The 19,444-nt window shown below is 40.0% G+C and overlaps 2 protein-coding genes across 11 annotated transcripts in view; one reads left to right on the top strand and one right to left on the bottom strand.

Annotated features, from left to right (window-relative positions):
* The window catches only part of MRPL39 (mitochondrial ribosomal protein L39), a 238,319-nt gene that overhangs the window by 132,822 nt on the left and 86,053 nt on the right, over nucleotides 1-19,444 (bottom strand). Inside the window, exon 11 of one of the 10 annotated variants that reach the window (XM_050784757.1) lies at nucleotides 3,781-3,814. The exons of 7 other annotated variants lie outside the window; for them this stretch is intronic. In XM_050784757.1, the coding sequence (XP_050640714.1) occupies nucleotides 3,796-3,814 (19 nt within the window). In that variant the 3' untranslated portion in view covers nucleotides 3,781-3,795. Of the gene's footprint in view, nucleotides 1-3,780; nucleotides 3,815-6,459; nucleotides 6,500-8,995; nucleotides 14,989-19,444 lie in introns of those variants that run through there. 2 more of the 10 variants (XM_050784756.1, XM_050784755.1) reach the window with 2 other exon arrangements.
* Nucleotides 1,367-19,444, top strand: part of JAM2 (junctional adhesion molecule 2) — a 215,544-nt gene continuing 197,466 nt past the window's right edge. Inside the window, exon 1 of the mRNA XM_050784777.1 lies at nucleotides 1,367-1,370. The gene's annotated coding sequence lies outside the window, so the exon portion shown is untranslated. The remainder of the gene's footprint in view (nucleotides 1,371-19,444) is intronic.

The following is a 19,444-nucleotide window of genomic DNA, read 5'->3' as shown; positions in this document are numbered from 1 at the left end:
AATTTGAAATAACTAAAAATTGTCAAAATTCCATGGCTAGCTCCGTATTTCTCTCCAAAGACCACTACCCACCAACCCTTTAACTGTAAACCATGTGGAAACTAAGGATCTCCAAATGGTATACTATCCTTAACAGAACACCCAGATTCAGCATCTAGACCTACTATAAAGATCTGTTAACAAAACCTGGGCTCCTACTCAAAGAACCACAAGTTAACATGTTTGAGAGAGGTTTAAAGCACTCAGAGCCATCCCATTTTAGTTCAGGTGACCATCGTACACTGTGGGATTCCTTCCTCTCTAACCAATCATTTTGGCTTGGAAATACCCACAGCTGCTGTGAGTCAGTTCTCTTTAACAACAATGTGCAATGCTACCAAGTTTGGATGAGTGGGGTTGTTACTTTCTATATGCAATTTAGATCTTCAGTATATTTGCATCCTAGACTATCCCACCTGCACAGTTTAAAGATATTTAACTTTAGTCATAGCAGAGCCAGATAAGCACTTAGCCACACTGTATTAGTCCATTTTCATGCTGCTAATAAAGACATACCCAAGACTGGGTAATTTATAAAGGAAAGAGGTTTAATTGATTCACAGTTCCTCATAGCCGGAGAGTCCTCAGGAAACTTATATCATGGCAGAAAGGGAAGCAAACATGTCCTTCTTTACATGGTAACAGAAAGGAGAAGTGCAGAGTGAAGCTGGGAAAGCCCTTTCTAAAACCATCAGATCTTGTGAGAACTCACTATCATGAGAACAGCATGGAGATTTGGGTGGGGACACAGCCAAACCACATCCTTCCACCCCTGGCCCATCCCAAATCTCATTACCTCACATTTCAAAACCAATCATACCTTCCCAAGAGTCCCCAAGGTCTTAACTCATTTCAGCATTAACTCAAAAGACCACAGTCCAATGTCTCATCTGAGACAAGGCAAGTCCCTTCTGTCTATGAGCCTGTAAAATCAAAAGCAAGTTAGTTACTTCCTAGATATAATGGGGATACAGGTGTTGGGTAAATACACCCATTCCAAATAGGGCAAATTGGCCAAAACAAAGTGGCTACAGGCCCCATGCACATCCAAAATCCAATGAGGAAGTCAAATCTTAGAGCTCCACTATGATCTCCTTTGACTCCATGTCTTAAGAGGTGGACTCCCACAGCCTTGAGCAGTTCTGCCCCCATGACTTTGCAGGGTATGCCTCCTTCCTGGCATCTTTCACAGCCTGGCATTGAGTGCCTTCAGTTTTTCCAGGTGCATGGTGAAAGCTGTCAGTGGATCTACCATTCTGGGGTCTGGAGGATGGTGACCCTCTTCTCACAGCTCCACTAGGCAGTGCCCCAGTATAGACTCTATGTGGGGGCTCTAACCCCATGTTTCCCTTTTGCACTGTTCTAGCAGAGGTTCTCCATGAGGGCCCTGCCCCTGCAGCAAACTTCTGCCTGGGCATCCAGGCATTTCCATACATCCTCTGAAATCTAGGCAGAAGTTCCAAAACCTCACTTCTTGACTTCTGTGCACCTGCAGGCTCAACACCACGTGAAAGTTGCCAAAGCTTGGGGCTTCCACCCTCTGAAGCAACATCTTGAGCTGTACCTTGGCCCCTTTTAGTCATAGCTGGAGTGGCTGGGACACAGCGGACCAAGTTCCTACACTGCATACAGCAGAGGGACCCTGGGCCCAGCACATGAAAGCGTTTTTTCCTATTACTCTTCCAGGCCTGTAATAGGAGGGTCTGCCACAAAGGTCTCTGACATGCCTTGGAGACATTTTCCCCATTGTCTCGGTTATTAACATTCAGCTCCTCATTACTTATGCAAATTTCTGCAACTGGCTTAAATTTCTCCTGAGAAAATGAGATTTTCTCTTCTATCACATTGTCACGCTGCAAATTTTCCAAACTTTTTGTTTCCCTTTTAAAACTGAATACCTTTAACAGCTCTTAAGTCACCTCCTGAATGCTTTGCTGCTAGAAATTTCTTCCACCAAATACCCTAAATCATCTCTCTCAAATTCAAAGTTCCACAAATCTTTAGGGCAGGGGCAAAATGCCTCTAGTCTCTTTGCTAAAACATAAAAAGAGTCACCTTTGCTCCAGTTCCCAACAATTTCCTCAACTCAATCTGAAAGCACCTCAGCCTGGACTTTACTGCCCATGTCACTATCAGCATTTGGGGCAAAGCCATTCAACAAGACTCTAAGAAGTTCCAAACTCTCCCACATTTTCCTGTCTTCTTCTGAGCCCTCCAACCTTTGCCTGTTACCCAGTTCGAAAGTCGCTTTCACATTTTTGGGTATCTTTTCAGCAGCACCCTACTCTATTGGTACCAATTTACTCTATTAGTCCATTTTCACACTGCTGATAAAGACATATCTGAGACTGGGCAATTTACAAAAGAAAGAGGTTTAGTGGACTTATAGTTCCATGTGGCTGGGGAGGCCTCACAATCATTGTGGAAGGTGAAAGGCACATCTCACATGGCGGTAGACAAGAGAAGAGGATTTGTGCAGGGAAATTCCCATTTTTAAAACCATCAGCTCTTATGAGCCTCATTCACTACCATGAGAACAGCATGGGAAAGACCCGCCCCCATGATTCAATTACCTCCCACCAGATTTCTCCCACAACATGTGGGAATTACTTATGAGATTTGGGTGGGGACACAGCCAAACCACATCACCCTCTTCTCACAGCTCCATTAGGCAGTGCCCTAGTGGGGATTCTGTATAGGGGCTCTCACCCCACATTTCCCTTCCACACTGCCCTAGCAGAGGTTCTTCATGATGGCCCCACCCATGCAGCAAACTTCTGCCTGGACATCCAGATTTCCACACATCCTCTGAAATCGAGGTGAAGGTTCCCAAACATCAATTCTTGACTTCTGTATGCCTGCAGGCTCAACACCACATGGAAGTTGCCAAGGCTTGGGGCTTGCACTCTGTGAAGCCATGGCCTGAGCTATTCCTTTGCCCCTTTTAGCCATGACTGGAGCAGCCGGGATGCAGGGCACCAAGGCCCTAGGCTGCATACAGCTGGGGGGCCCAGCCCACAAAACCATTTTTTCCTCCTAGGCCTCCAGGCCTATGATGGGAGGGGCTGCCATAAAGGTGTCTGACATGTACTGGAGATATTTTCTCCCATTGTCTAGATGATTAACATTTGGCTCCTTGTTACTTATGCAAATTTATGCAGTGGGCTTGAATTTCTCCCCAGAAAATGGGTTTTTCTTTTCTATTGCATTGTCAGACTATCTGCCAGATGGAAGAAATTTATCTAGAGATGATTTCCCTAAAACGCCTCTCTCAAGTTCAAAGTTCCACAGATCTCTAGGGTAGGGACAAACTGTCACCAGCCCCTTTGCTAAAGCATAACTACAGTCCAGTTCCCAACAAGTTCCTCATCTCCATCTGAAACCATCTCAGCTTGGACTTTATCTTTCATAGCATCATCAGCATTTTGCTCAAAGCCATTCAACAAGTCTCTAGGAGGTTCCAAACTTTTCCACATCTTCCTGTTCTGAGCCCTCTAAGTCTCTAGAAGTTCCCAACTTTCCTACATTTTTCTTTTTCTGAGCACTCCAAACTCTTCCAACCTCTGTCTGTTACCCACTTCCCAAGGCCCTTTCACATTTTCCCTTATCTTTACTGTAGCACCCCACTCCTGGTACCAATTTACTGGATTAGTCTGTTCTCATGCTGTTAATAAAGACATACCAGAGGCTGGGCATGGTGGCTTACACCTGTAATCCCAGGACTTTGGAAGGCCAAGGTGGGTGGACCAACAGAGGTCAGGAGTCCAAGATCAGCCTAAAAATATTAAAATATTAGCCAAGCCAGGATGAAAGAGCGAGACTGCATCAAAACAAAAAAAAAAAACAAAAAACAAAAAAAAACAAAACAAACAAACAAACAAACAAAAAAGACATACCAGAGACTGGGTAAGACTGGGTAACTTATAAAGGAAAGAGGTTTAATTGACTCGCAGAGTTCCTCATCACTGGGGAGGCCTCAAAATCATGGTGGAAGGCTAATGAGTAAGCAAAGCCACATCTTACATGGCAGCAGGCAACACAGCTTGTGCAGGGGAACTCCCATTTATAAAACCATCAGATCTCATGAGACTTGTTCACTACCATGAGAACAGTATATGGGAAACAGCCCCATGATTCAATGATCTCCATCTGGCCCCCCCTTGACACATGGGAATTATTACAGTTCAAGGTGGGATTTGGTAGGGGACACAGCCAAACCATATCACACATCTTCTTTCAAGCAGAAATTGTGGGTTTACGGCTGAATCAATGTATTTGTCCACCCATCAGATGAACTACTTGGTGGTATTACAGAAAATATAGTCTCTCTTCTCCATGAGCAGAATGGCTGTGTCCCCAGCTGCAGAGTTTCTAGATCCTGACCCAAACTTCATGGTCCACAGGAATCATCTGGAGTTTAGAAGATCCAGACACTGCCTCATGTACTGATTTCTGCAAAAATGAACTAATCATTTCCTCATTCACCTCCAGGAAAGCACCATCGATAGCTGGATCATATGTACTCCAACCACAAACTGAACTATCTCTTTGAATGGTAGAAACACCTCAATGAATAATGTAGGCTTTAACTAGAACCTTAGACACGGTACCAGAATAAGGCTCCTAATTTGGTTCCTCTTCAAATCAATTTTATTTAAATATTTGTTCAACATTCCCTTAGCAGGAATATGGAGATACTAAATTTCCATTCTCAAAAATTATGTAAAACATATATATAGTATGTTTTATTCAAGTGAGAAAATTTATTTATAAAATATATGAAACCATTTGCTATGTAAATAAAGTAAACCACATGTTCCTGGTAAATTGCACTACAGCATGCCTTAATTGGGCAACATGTATAAAGCCATCATTCATAGTACAGTTTCAATCAAGGAGTTAAGTCCAACAACTGATATAACTCGTTTGTCATCTGCTATATCAGTTAGGATTGCATTTGATTGAATGGCTTAATTATACTTTGGTGGCTTTTTTAAAATTACAAAGAGACTATGTACAGAGTGGCTTAAATTATTAAAGTATTATGATTAATCCTGATCTCCCATTGACTTGTACTAAATCGCTGCCCTGCTCTGTGTCCCGAGGCTGACCTTCATGGTAGCTTTACTCAAGACCTTCTGCCCTCTGGCTTAGGTGGTGAAATGGTTAGGCTTTGTGTCCCTACCCAAATCTCATCATGAATTGTAATCCCCAGATATTCAGGAAGTGACCTGGTGAGAAATGATGGGATTATGCGAGTGGTTTCCTTCATGCTGTTCTCATAATAGTGAGCGAATTCTCACGACATATCGATGGCTATAGTGTTTGGCAAGTTCCTCCTTCGCTCACTCTTCTCTCTCCTGCCACCACGTGAAGAAGGTCCTTGCTTTCCCTTTAACTTCAGCCATAATTGTAAGTTTCCTGAGGCCTCCTCAGCCATGTGGAACTGCGACTCAATTAAACCTTTTTCCTTTATAAATTACCCAGTCTCAGGTAGTATCTTTATAGCAGTGTGAGAATGGGCTAATAGAGGTAGGAAGAGAAATGATCACATATTGATCTCCCATAGTGTCTTCCCCACCACTCCCATGCCTCCTGCTCTTGTTGGCACAGCTATAATTCTGGCGATTACTTTCTTTTATAGCCACAAGTTACATGAGGCAGCTCGTCTTCTCTGACTCAAGTTCTTGCTGGCTCCAGTGAATACTGTTTCCCTCCTTAATCCTTCTCACTTACCGGCATTTCTGGTCCCTGGGTGTTGTATTATCTCTTGTTAGTTCCTACAATGGTTAATTTTATGTATCAATTTGGCTGGGCCATGGGATGCCCAGGTATTTGGTCAAAGTTTATTCCAGGTTTTCTGTGAAGGTGTTTCTGGATGAAATTAATATTTAAATCAGTAAACTGTGTAAAGTAGATTATCCTCCATAATGTGGGTGGCTCTCATCCAATCATTTGAAGCCCTGCATAGAACAAAAGACTGACCCTTCCCAAGGAACAGAGAATTCTCCTTCCTGACAGCCTTCAAGCTGAAACATCAGCCTTTTGTGGCTCTACAGTAGCCATCCAGCCTTTGGACTGGAACTGGGACACTGGCTCTGCAAACTTTGGACTTGCCAGCTTCCATAATTGTGTGAGCAATTCCTTATAATAAACCTCTTTTTAAAAATCTTCTATTGGTTCCATTTCTCTGGAGAACCCTGAAATATAGTTCCCTTATTCTTGTTACCATCTCTGTAAATAGTCTCTTCATTGAATTATTTTTTAAAGTATTTTGGTCCTTCACCTGTGTCTGCCAGAACACTACGTGATACATAAGGTTTTTCTTTTGTCTTCACAATGTTCAAAAGTAGGCAAGCAGGTTCAGCACAGAAGTCCATAGTGTTGCTCCTTCTGTCTCCCTATTTTGCCATCCTTGGCAAGTGACTTTCATTATCATACTTCCAGGATACTCCATGTTCTGGAAGAATAAAATGGAAAGAGACTGAGAGCTTTCTCCTACAAGGTGTTACTCAGAAATGTAATTTTATGCCACCACCTTGGGTGGCTGAGGTGGGAGGATCACTTGAGCTCAGGAGTTCAAGACCAGCCTGGGCAAAACAGTAAGACACTTCTCTACTAAAAATAAAAATAAAAAAATCAGCTGAGTGTGGTGGCATGCGCCTGCAGTCCCAGGTACTCAGGAAGCTAAGGCAGGAAGATCATTTGAGTCCAGGAGATTGAGGCTGCAGTGACTTATAACAGCACCACTGCACTCCAGCCTGGGCAACAGAGTGAGACCCTGTCTCTAAAAACAGCAACAACAAAAAAATGTAATTTTAACCACTGCTGCCTTCCCCCCAATATACTTTAGCCCATACTTTACTGTCCAAAATCATGCCCATGGTCACTCCTACCGGCAAGGGAGCTGAAGATATTGAGCATTTTGTTTTCCAGTCTTAAGACAGAGAAAGGCAAGGAATGAAGGAGCTAGTCGGGGTGTCAGATGGCTCACCCTCAACGCCTGCCACATTTGCTTTTCTTGAACCTCATATCCATTTTCCTCATTTGCTTTTCTTGAACCTCATATCCATTTTCCTCCTATGCCACCACTGCTCTCCTATGTCTTTTAACACATTTTCTAAAAAGGGAGAAAAAAACCTTTTCCCCGACCCAATTGCAAAATTATTTTCCTTTCTGCAATCATCCTTGACTTCTGATTCTGCATCACAAAAACCAAAACGCAAATTCTTCTATGACAGCAGCCCCCTTCGAAGGATGCAGAGAGAATATGATGGACCAGAGAAACCAGAATCTTCTTAGCAGATAGAAGGAAATGAAAGTCTAGGAACACACAGACATTAATATTTTGCACGCCATTTTATCTGGTTTCAGAATTTCAGCTGCTGACAACCGCCAGCTCCAGACAACTATCAAGTGGCTGGTCTTAGAGCTGCTGACACCACCTGTAGTTACCTTGTATAATCTGCACTTACACATCACCAAAATTCTAAACAGAAATAAAAAAAAATACATAATATATGTACATTTGTATAATTTTTTATCTCAAAATTTCTAACATCATATGGTCACAAACGGCTGCCTTGCCCCCCTAAGCATCATATCCATGTTCCAGACAGGTGTTGTTGAATAGAGGAAGCTCTCCCCCAGTTCCTGGGAAGATATTCAAATTTATACATTACCAATTATTACATACTACTAACTACTTGGGGTGTGGTCTGCAGACGTTTGAGTTAACTGGCACCAAAATTCCAATGGCAATTCGGTGACCCTATAATCAGCTCTCTAGGTAGTTGCTTCCTGTCCCTCAAGGAGTAAAAGACTATCCAAGAACAACAACAACAACAACAACAACAAAATCAGTATTCAGAGAGAAATGTAAGACAACCAGGGGAGAAAGATAGACCTTCGCTGTTGAATCATCTCTAACTTGTGATACACTTCCCAGACATCTCAGCCTTCCTTCAGTATTTCCCTCCTAGGAGCAGCCTCAATACTTAGATACTAAGCTGGACAGTTCAGTGGCACTGACCTGAAATATTCCGAGGTCAGCACTGCAAAAAGACTTCCTCTGTTTTCAAAGATCATTGCATTACTTTTAATATAATGACCTAAAAGATGTTTGGAAATTAGAGGACCAGAAGCCCTTTAGAAAAGGTGATGCTCTATTTTGTAAGTAAATATATGTTGATCTTCCCATCATAAATCTTTATATCACATTGTCTTAGTGTTTCTTAGAATGGTTGTTCTACTGAATACCAGAACATATCAAATAAGCATTCAACCTAAATAAATACTTTTGGATCATTTCTGTCAGTATTTTACATTTTCAGTCATATTTCATATGCCTAATCACAACCTTTGAGTTATGAATCAATTTAACATAATGCTTAATGCTTATTAAATTTAATAAACAATTGTTAATGTTGTAAGCCAGATAACTTCACTTTATAAACAGGAAAGAAGCCATGCTATTGGAATCCATACATATTCCTTCAAATCTGTACCTCAGTTTATTGTTTTTATGCCTACACACTTCAATTGTTACTAAAAACTAGCTGCTTTCTGTATATATACCATGCCGCTCCTCCTTAAATCAATTGCAGCTTCTCTTGATTAACCAATGGTAGAATGATTCACTATGTCAATAAATATTCTGAATCCCAGAACAATATAGTGGATGTGGCAGACAGCTACTGAACATATTTAAACCTCATATGGCAGTTTAAAAAGGCACGTATCCTAAAGTGCATGTCAGTCTCGGGATAACAAAATTACAATGATTTCGTTTTCCTCACTTGAAATAGACATTTTAATGAAAGCACTTTCATGTATTAATAGGCAAATCTTTTCAGGCCACTGCCAAGACTCATTGCTTTGCAATCGCATACTGTTTTAGAGATCCTAGTCCACTACATTAAAACTGTGCTCATAAATGTTAAGCCTCCATAGTATATTTTATTTTATTTATTTATTTATTTATTTTTTTTTTTTTTTTATTATACTTTAAGTTCTAGGGTACATGTGGATAACGTGCAGGTTTGTTACAAATGTATACTTGTGCCATGTTGGCGGGCTGCACCCCTCAACTCGTCAGCACTCACCAACTCGTCATTTACATCAGGTATAACTCCCAGTGCAATCCCTCCCCCCTCCCCTGTCCCCGTGATAGACACATGCACACGTATGTTTATTGCGGCACTATTCACAATAGCAAAGACTTGGAATCAACCCAAATGTCCATCAGTGACAGACTGGATTAAGAAAATGTGGCACATGGCCGGGCGCGGTGGCTCACGCCTGTAATCCCAGCGCTTTGGGAGGCCGAGGCGGGCGGATCACAAGGTCAGGAGATCGAGACCACGGTGAAACCCCGTCTCTACTAAAAATACAAAAAATTAGCCGGGCGCGGTTGTGGGCGCCTGTGGTCCCAGCTACTCGGGAGGCTGAGGCAGGAGAATGGCGTGAACCTGGGAGGCGGAGCTTGCAGTGAGCCGAGATCGCGCCACTGCACTCCAGCCTGGGCGACAGAGCGAGACTCCGTCTCAAAAAAAAAAAAAAAGAAAATGTGGCACATATACACCATGGAATACTATGCAGCCATAAAAAAAGGATGAGTTTGTGTCCTTTGTAGGGACATGGATGCAGCTGGAAACCACCATTCTCAGCAAACTATCGCAAGAACAGAAAACCAAACACCGCATGTTCTCAGTCATAGGTGGGAACTGAACAATGAGATCACTTGGACTCGGGAAGGGGAACATCACATAGTATATTTTAAATGATGGGGAAGTATTTTCTCTTTAGAACTAGTTTCAACATTGAAAAATCATTTTTAATTTACAGGAAAAAGTATTACCAGAGAGCTTTCTCTAAGATTATATAAAGGCAAGACTATTCTTAGCCTCAAATTCAAGACTACTACCTTTCTGAATTCCAGTAGGAACTATAGTCCTACTGTAGGACTATTGACTATACTCTTAGTTCCACCATAAGATTGATTAGAACATTGAAAACAGAGCACTAACAAGTTTCTAACTCTTTGAAAAGGTAGCTGTAAAACCTTCAGCACACATACCAGATGCCAAATACTCCCAACTATGGCCAAGTCATCAATTGCAACATTGAGTGCCCCCCGTGCAAAGAACAACATGGTATCATCCAATGGCCAAGTCATCAAGTGCAACATTGAGCGCCCCCCATGCAAAGAACAACATGGTATCATCCAAGACCAGTAAAAGCATACATTGTTAATGTGGCTAGCACTTATATAGCACTTTCTTTGTGCCAGGTGTTATTATAAATGCTTTACATAAACTGACTCACCTAATCCCCACAAATAACCCTGTATGGTAAGAACTACTATTGTCCCTATTTTATGATGAGGAAGCCGGGTAAAGAGAAGTTAAGTAACTCTGCTCAGGGTCAACAGCTAGAAATTAGCAGTATGTCCTCAGAATCTGTGATATTATATAATACGCTGACCTAAGGAATATGCTCAACTATCAAGAAACTTAAAAATTCCACTGAAAAAAACCTTTCAGATGAAAGAGATGTGGGAATATTAGCAAGGTAATAGATTAGATTAAGGAAAAGTAAAGAAATGCTAAGTGACACACTATATTAATAAGAAAAGCATTGTGATCACAGAACACCCCAATTCTGTTTGCATTAGAGACAAAGGATGCAATTAATGCCTTTGATTAATATTCTCTTTAATTAATAGGAGTTCTGGGCTGTGATAAAATGTTTCAAACATTGTATCTGAGAGTTCTGAAGTTGCATGAAAGACTGGGATTGATTGATAAATAACAGGCTCAATTCTTCCCATGCGATGCGCTGACCAGCACAGCTATTCAGCTATTCCAGGAGGCAGCTCTCTGAGTTTGACCCAGCGGATCTGAGCAATTGTCTCGCTGTGCAGATAATGTCACAGGAATAAGAAGCTTCTGAAAGAGCTGCGTGGTCTTGCTGACTATGCAGTAGCCATGAGATAAATGCCTCCACATAAAACGACGAACTCTTCTGGGTTTGCTGGAGACTTTCTCTTAACTTTGAAAGTCCCACATTCCAGAAACCTCTCTTTCCTGGGAAAACTGGAACAGTTCGTCATCCTAGAGCTAGTGCTGTTTTGGCTGTGGGCGAAGCAGCTGGGGGTTGAGGCAAAGAACAGAGGCCTCAGAAAGACAGATTTATATCCCAATTCTGCCTCTGCCACTCACAATACAATCTGGGACAAGTCACTTACCCTCTCTGAGATCTCATTTTCGCTATCTGAAATATAATTGCCCCATTACTTTGACGGAGAAATAAATGAGAAACCATGAAAAGTTTCTGAAAAAGTCTGACATAAAATAGCTGCCCAGCGAATAGTAGGTGTTTGTACTATATTCCAGGAATTATAAAATCAAACCGTAACTATATAAGCAACTGTGTCTAGACAGGGGTTTTTTTTTCAATTTTCTCAAAGTGGGAAGAGGGGTGCATTTATGATACTGATTATTTCAGCTTTTAAAAAGTCAATTCATTTAATGGAATTTTTCTATCAAAAATTCGTGTTGACTCACGCCCAATGGTTGTAAGATCATGTTCTTTCAAAACTCCATTTATGAATAAAATTCAGATAGTCTTTTCTAAAGTTAATATTTAAGAATGTATTTACATTTGAAAAAAATTGAAAAAGTGAAAAGAGCATTTTCATTTCAGTGAAATTTTAGGAAGATAAAGGTCTGTGGAAACAAAATTATCCAAAATGTCCAATTACCTCAGTTACACTATAAGGTTCTTAAACTAACCTGGGTTTTTAGCCAACAAAACTCTGGTTTATACTAAGTATGTTTTAAAATTTTACTTAGAAGAGAATCAGTACATAATCTTATCCTTTAATATGGCCAGCTATGATAGGTTTCCCAGAAGAGATCCCTTAAATTCTGTAATTTTTACTTTTGTATAGATTTTTAAAATTCGTTTTTAAACAATTATTTTTGTGTCCTATGTTTTTCTCTAAATACCTACAAAAGTAAATATAATTTACTATACTTGAATTTTTAATTACATAAAAAGAAGGTATTTTGATTAATTAATTTCAAAATTCAATCTCTGATTATCTACTTTCTACTATAGAAAGGCTTTAATACACACTATCAAATACAGAGGAAAAAGTTAAGCATTCCACACTGGAATCTGTCTTACCTACCTAGAAAGTCTTTTGCTAAAGTATAACATTAAATAATAATTTTCAAATCTTACTAAAAATTTTCATTCCTAAAATAATATTTCTACTGTATTTTAGGAAGCATTTTATATTTAAGCCCATAAAATTGTCAGTTTATGACACGATACAATTTAGGTTGAACAGTTAAAAGATTCTGAGAAGGAAACTTGAATTGCTCCGAGAAAGTGTAAAATCCCATGTGTTACTAAAATCAAGGGACTGTCATGATAAAAATTTTCTGAATGCCTTGCAAGTTGGATACTTCATTTAAAAACTCCCCACCCACAATGTTCTCTGAAGCATATCTTAAAGCCCCAACCAACCCTTCCATTCCTTAGCAAATAATACATGTTGGTTTCTTTTTTGCAACATGTGCTTTCTTTAAAGTCAAATATATGACACTGAATCTTCAGACATTACAGGAAAGTGATTTAGATTCTTCTGGTTACTGCAACATAGCAAAAAAAAAAAAAAAAATTAAAAATCCCCTGTCTCTACTGCTCATGTTCCCTCTTAAATATCAACTCCTTAGAGATCCTGTTAATATTTTATAAAATAATGGATTGCCTTTTCCATTCACATTTCTTTATATTTCACATCGTGTCTTATTTTTTCTCTGCTCCCAGATTTCTGATAATTCTACAATCCATGAGATGAGTCCAAGTAATACATTCCGTAACTAATCTAAGCATTTGCAGCCACTGAATGTGTCACCTGGACTCATCTTTACAGCATGTTTTTAATTGGGTAGAGAAGACTCTAAATAAAAGTCTTTCTCTTTCTAATATAATGCACTTGTAAAGAAGCACATTAGATCTGTTAAATAAATATTTACTAATTAAATTTGCTGTCAATGTTATAAGCGAATTACTTTACAAATGGCTGATCTGGAATTTCAGGAGCTGAAGTAACTTACTGATTCAAATATTCGTAAACTGCGTTGTATTATCACAGTGCAGTTCAATCCACGAAACTGAACAAGAAAATCAAATTCACCTGAATGCCTAAGAGAGCTGATCATAAATCTGTAGTTACAGTTTTGATTCTTAGCAGAAAAAACAAAAATAACACAGATTGTTCCAACTATTCTCTATTCCCTAAATCTCAAGATTTCAAATTTTCACTACTATCAAATGCCACCTCACCACCACCAAACAGAATCTGTTTATTGAAGGAACACGGCCAAGTGGGTGGGTTTCGAAGAGATCATGTTTCAACACTTATTTTCATTTTCAAAGTTTACCTCTTTCCTGAATACTGTTTCACTGGCAAAACTAACTGAAAGTCCGTTAAAGATTTTATACCTTTCTACTTCCTGGCCACGAAATCTGGCCTTGGAGTCTTAGAGGTAGATAGTCATATTTAGAAGCTGATTTGTTGCAGTAAGACAATTTACATATTTCTAGATGTTTAATTTTTGTCTACAACAAATTTAAAGTTTAAAAATGTAACTAATAGGAATGAGCATTGCTTTGACTATTGAATTAAAGAGTAAAGTAGAATAGAATCAAATGGCTCATTTTAGCACTTCAGAAAGGTTGTATCATCAGTGTGCTCTTGGGCCATTTTTTCCATTTATTATAAATTCATGATTGCTAATGATATTAAATAAAGTACTTAAATTGCACAATAAAATATTCCCATGCCACTGAAACTCCTTAGCTATGAATTCAATAGTTTTTTGTAACTTTTGTGAAATGTTTTACCTAATATTTTATGTATGTAAGTGTAAGCTGAAAGTTTCTTCACTGTTTTCACATGATCAATGGCTTATTTGACAGACATTTTCTCTTTAAAAAAAATAAAAATAAAATTCCCCTAGGCTGGTGCAGTGGCTCACACCTGTAATCCCAGTGCTTTGGGAGACCAAGGTGGGTGGATTCCTTGAGCCCAGGAGTTCAAGACCAGCCTGGGCAACATAGGGAGACTTTGTCTCTACAAATCATTTAAAAATTAGCCAGGTGTGGTGGTGCATATCTGTAGTCCCAGCTACTCGGGAGGATGAGGTGGGAGAATCACCTGAGCCTGGGAGGTCAAGGTTGCAGTGAGGCATGATCATGCCACTGCACTCCAGCCTGGGTGACAGAGTGAGATCCTGTCTTGTCAAAAAAAAAAAAAAAATTTATATATATATATATATATATATAGAGAGAGAGAGAGAGAGAGAGAGAAAACTTGCAAACAGGAATGGCCTCCTTGATTCTAGTTACTTTGCACACTTCGTAAACATTTAAAGTGATAATGAGCACAGCTTCTCACACTCCCTACTCTATGACTCTTTCCTCATTATCCATCTCTAAATTCTTCTGACTGTGGTACAGTTCATTGAAAAACAAAGCACTGAGTGAGCTAGCATTGAAATTGTAAAGGCAGTGGCTATTACTGCATAACACCAAGCAGAAGAACAACATCTATCCTTTCTGACTGCTGGAAACCATAGAAGGGCTTAATACAATCACTCACTATGATTAACTCTCTACATTTTCACCACATAATTCTCAACATTAGGAAGAAGCTAACATATTGACTTGCCTAGAGATAAAGAATAAGAGAGCCTAGAATTCAAAACTGCAGTTGACAACAGACCATGGAGAAGACAGACTCAGAAAATAACAGGCCCTGGGAGTCAGGCCTGTGCAGAAGTCCCCTGTGCAGGCGTGGGGGTCAGGATGTGCAGAAGAAACATGTGGGGTAGGTCACAGGCAAGAGATCAAGTCCTCTTGACAGACAACTGCCTAGAGAAAAAAAAAAAAAAAGAAATCAGAGTTTGATGTCACCCAATTAAAAAAAAAAAAAAAAAAAGAAGGAGATTCATAGCAATCAAGTGATGGGCAGAATAATGGCCCCTGCAAGACATCCTGAGAACCTGTCAATATGTTATGCTATGTAACAAAGGGAATTAGAGTTGCAGGTGGAATTAAGCTGGCCTTTTTATAGGGAGATTTCCTGGATTATCTGGGTGGACCCAGTGTCATCACAAAGGTTCTTAAAAGTGGAAGAGGGAAACACAAGAGGGGAGCCGAAGAAAGAGAAGTGAAAAGGGACCAGTGCCAGGGAGAGTCTATGTTGTTGGCCTTGAAGATGAGGAAGGGGATCATGAGCCAAAAAGCATGTGGGCAGCCTCTAGAAGCTGGAAAAGTCAAGGAAATGGTTTATCTCCCAGAACCTCAAGAAAAATATGCAGCCTGTCAACACCCTGACTTCAGCTCAATGAGACCCGTATTGACCTTCTGACCTACAGAAGTGCAAAATAACAATAAATTCTTGTTGTTTTAAGCTACTAAGTGTGTGGCAATTTGACTTGGCAGCAGTAGAAAGCATAGATCTGGGCTCAGGAACTGAGAACAAATAGAGAGGAACAAACAGGGCATTTGATAAACATGGAAATAATGAGAAAATAGTGAATAAAGAAATACAGGGAAGTCAGCAACTACATTTTGAGATGTGTTAAAGATAAAATCTTTATCAGCCACACAACATAATGATGACAAGTGATCTAGAGACCCATCTTAGCAGCCATCTGCCCTGAACTATTCCATTCTATTGAATGTTGACAAACCACATCTAGTGAAGTATGAGCAATAATTAATAAGAAAAAATTGTAATATTTAAATATTAATTTTAAAATAATGAATAAAAATCAAGCCTATTTCCCAATCCCCCAAGTTATGGCAGTTAGTCAAGACTGAGAAAATGGTTATACCTTAAAGCTGCTGACCTTTCACCCAGCAATTAATGCAATCTCATTCCACTCTGCTTCTCCCACCACACAAAACATCAGTCACTCGACTGCACCATGCTCTTCACGTCTCCTAGGTCTTCAAGCCTACTACTGCCTCCCTTGTCTCCTGGTTAGCTCCTAAGTATCATTTACTTTACAGCTTTCCTCAAAGAAACCTTCATTTGACTACTGATTGAGTTCAGTCCCTTTATCAGTCTGTTCTCACCCTGCTATAAAGAAATACCTGAGACCAGATAATTTATAAAGAAAAGAAATCTAATAGGCTCCTGATTCCACAGGCTGTACGGGAAGCATGGCTGAGGAGGCCTCAAGGAGCTTTTACTCATGGCAGAAGGCAAAGCCAGAGCAGGCATCTTCATATGGCCAGAGCAGGAGAAACAGAGAGAGGGAGGAGGTGTTACACACTTTTAAACAATCCACTTTCATGAGAACTCACCCACTATCACGAAAACAGCACCTGGGGGATAGTGTTAAACCATCAGAAACCACCCCCATGATCCAATCACCTCCCACCAGGCCCACCTCCAACACTGGAGGTTATAAGTCGACATGAGATTTGGCTGGTGACACAGATCAAAATCATATCAATCCCCTATTGCATATTCCTATTGATGCTTGTATACTCCACCTTAGGACATTTGTTTCACAACTGGGACTTGCCAGTAAACCCTAAAGTGGGAATGCTGGCATAGCCCAACAGTACAGAGAAGCATCAAGACCATTTTCTGTTCATATCAATACAAACCCACTCTTGCTGGTTTAATTGGACCAAACCTGCTCTGCTGAGCTGTCACAAATACAAAAGGCAGGAATAATGTCTACCGTACTCAACATGAACTTCTCAATTCTAGTGCTTTGTCTGACACAAGATAAGTGTTCTGACAAATTTTTGTGGCATGAAAACATTGAAAGGCCAAAACAATAAAATCTAGGTCTTTTCAAAAATTCATTATTGTATTCCAATTTTCATTTTTGTCACAAATGAGTGTTTTGGGCTACCATGTATATTCTCCTTAAAAATTAAGTTATACTGGCTCTTATACTTTTTTTCCCAGCAAAAAGATTAAAAATATTTTCTGACCTATGTTTTTAGCTTAAAACATAGATACACTATACATTATGTCATATATGCATGTACATATAAATAAATATACACACACACTATATCAGTCAAGGTTCTCCAAAGAAACAGAACCAATAGGATGGATGGATGGATGGATGGATGGATGGATGGATGGATGGATGGACGGACGGATGGATGTATGGAGACAGATAAAATACCACGAATTGGTTTACATGACTATGGAAGCTGAGAAGTCCCACAATTTGCCATCTATCAGACAAACACTCAGGAAAACCAATAGTGTCGTTCCAGTCTGAGTCTGAAGGCCTGAGAACAGGGAGCACCAATGGTGTAAGTTCTCATCAAAGCTCAAAAGTCTGAAAACCAGAGAGACAATAGTGTAAGTTACAGTTCAAGTCCAAAACTGTAACTTACACTATTTGGGAACCAGGAGCACCAAAGATGTATGTCCCAGTTCAAGCGTGAGAAGACAGATGTCCCAACACAAACAGGCAGGCAGGAAAGGGATGAATCTTCCCTTCCTCCACTTTTTGTTCTATGCATAGACCCTCAACCGATTGAATGAGTCCACCCATATCGGAGAAAGCAATCTTCTTTACTCAGTCTACCTATTCAAATGCTAATCTCTTCCAGAGACACCCTCATAGACACACACAGAAATAATGTTTAACCAAATATCTGGGCACCCTGTGGTCTAGTCAAGTTGACACATAAACATAATCATCACACACATACATATTTATTTTTAATGATCTTTATTTGTACTAATATGTTTTGATTCTAGATCCATGGAATGCTGTCACTCTCATTTCTGAAGATTCAATGAGCAAGAGATTTCTGGATTCATCTGGCTAAGTGAAACTATACTACCGATTCTCTTAATGCCATGTGAATTAAAGCACATACGTTTGAAAATAACAAAATTAATTAACTAGTGTTACTCAAAAAGGGCATAGACTGTACTTATTTCATATACTTATTTACCCAATAAAGATGGCAAAGAAGAAGAATCTGAAGCAGAATCAGGCAGTGTGGCATGGTGACACCTAATATCCAGATCACAGACTAGTTAGTCATCAAAATCATGACGATATCAATAACTCCATGTGTCAGTTTTTTATTGTTGCCATAACAAATTACTACAAATCTAGCTCCTTAAAACAACATCAATGTATTATCTCACAGTTCTGTGGGTCAGAAGTCTGGTGAATTCAGCTGGTTCCTCTGGTCCAGGTTTCACAGACTGAAATCAAACTACTGGCAAACTGGACTCTTATCTGAAGGCTCTGAGGGATAACTCATTCAAGTTGTTGGAAGAATTCAGTTTTCATGACTGCAAGGCTAACAATCATATTTCCTGGCTAGCTGTCAGCCAGGAGCCTCCCTCAGCCTCTCAAGGCTGCCCAAATTCCTCATCATGCTGCTCCCTCCACCATCAAATCAGAAATTTCCCATTGAGTCCTTGTGTGAATTTCTCTCACTGCTGCTGCTGCATCTCTTCTGCCTCCAGTTGGAGAAGGCTCTCTGCTTTGAAGGCTTTATGTAATTAGATTGGGCCTACTTGGATAATCCAGAATAATCTCCCTATTGTATGGTCAGTAACTTTAATTACATCTGCAAAGTCCCCTTTGCCATCTAACATAACATATTCACAGGTTGCAGGGATTAGGGCATAGACAGCTCTGGGGAAGAAGTCTGGGGAGGGAACATGCTGCCTGCTGCATCCCACATCTAAAAGGAAATACATACACGGGGTGGCAGTATCATCTTTCCTCTCTTATGACTCAGGAATACTGCAAATGATATCTAGAGAGAAACTGGTAAAAAATTGGAAATTAAGGATGGAACTCAATCTTTTTGAAAATACTTAGAAACTGTCTCAAGATAATTTTTAAATCATTTATTCTAGCTTATAATTTAAAATAACAATTTTTTTTTTTTTTTTTGAGACAGAGTCTCGCTCTGTCGCCCAGGCTGGAGTGCAGTGGCCGGATCTCAGCTCACTGCAAGCTCCACCTCCCGGGTTCACGCCATTCTCCTGCCTCAGCCTCCCGAGTAGCTGGGACTACAGGTGCCCGCCACCTCGCCTGGCTAGGTTTTTTTTGTGTGTATTTTTTAGTAGAGACGGGGTTTCACGGGGTTAGCCGGGATGGTCTCGATCTCCTGACCTTGTGATCCGCCCGTCTCGGCCTCCCAAAGTGCTGCGATTACAGGCTTGAGCCACCGCGCCCAGCCTAAAATAACAATTTAATAACAGTAAAGATAATAAAAATATTTATTGAGAACCAGATGGGCCAGATTGACTGCTAAATTCTCTTCAGTATATCATTTATCATAATTAACAAACAAAACCACACACACACAC

Source organism: Macaca thibetana, chromosome 3 (genome assembly GCF_024542745.1).
Source record: "Macaca thibetana thibetana isolate TM-01 chromosome 3, ASM2454274v1, whole genome shotgun sequence".
Lineage (NCBI taxonomy): Eukaryota > Metazoa > Chordata > Mammalia > Primates > Cercopithecidae > Macaca > Macaca thibetana.
Note: the sequence above shows the minus strand (reverse complement) of the source record. Positions and strands in the feature narration are given on the sequence as shown.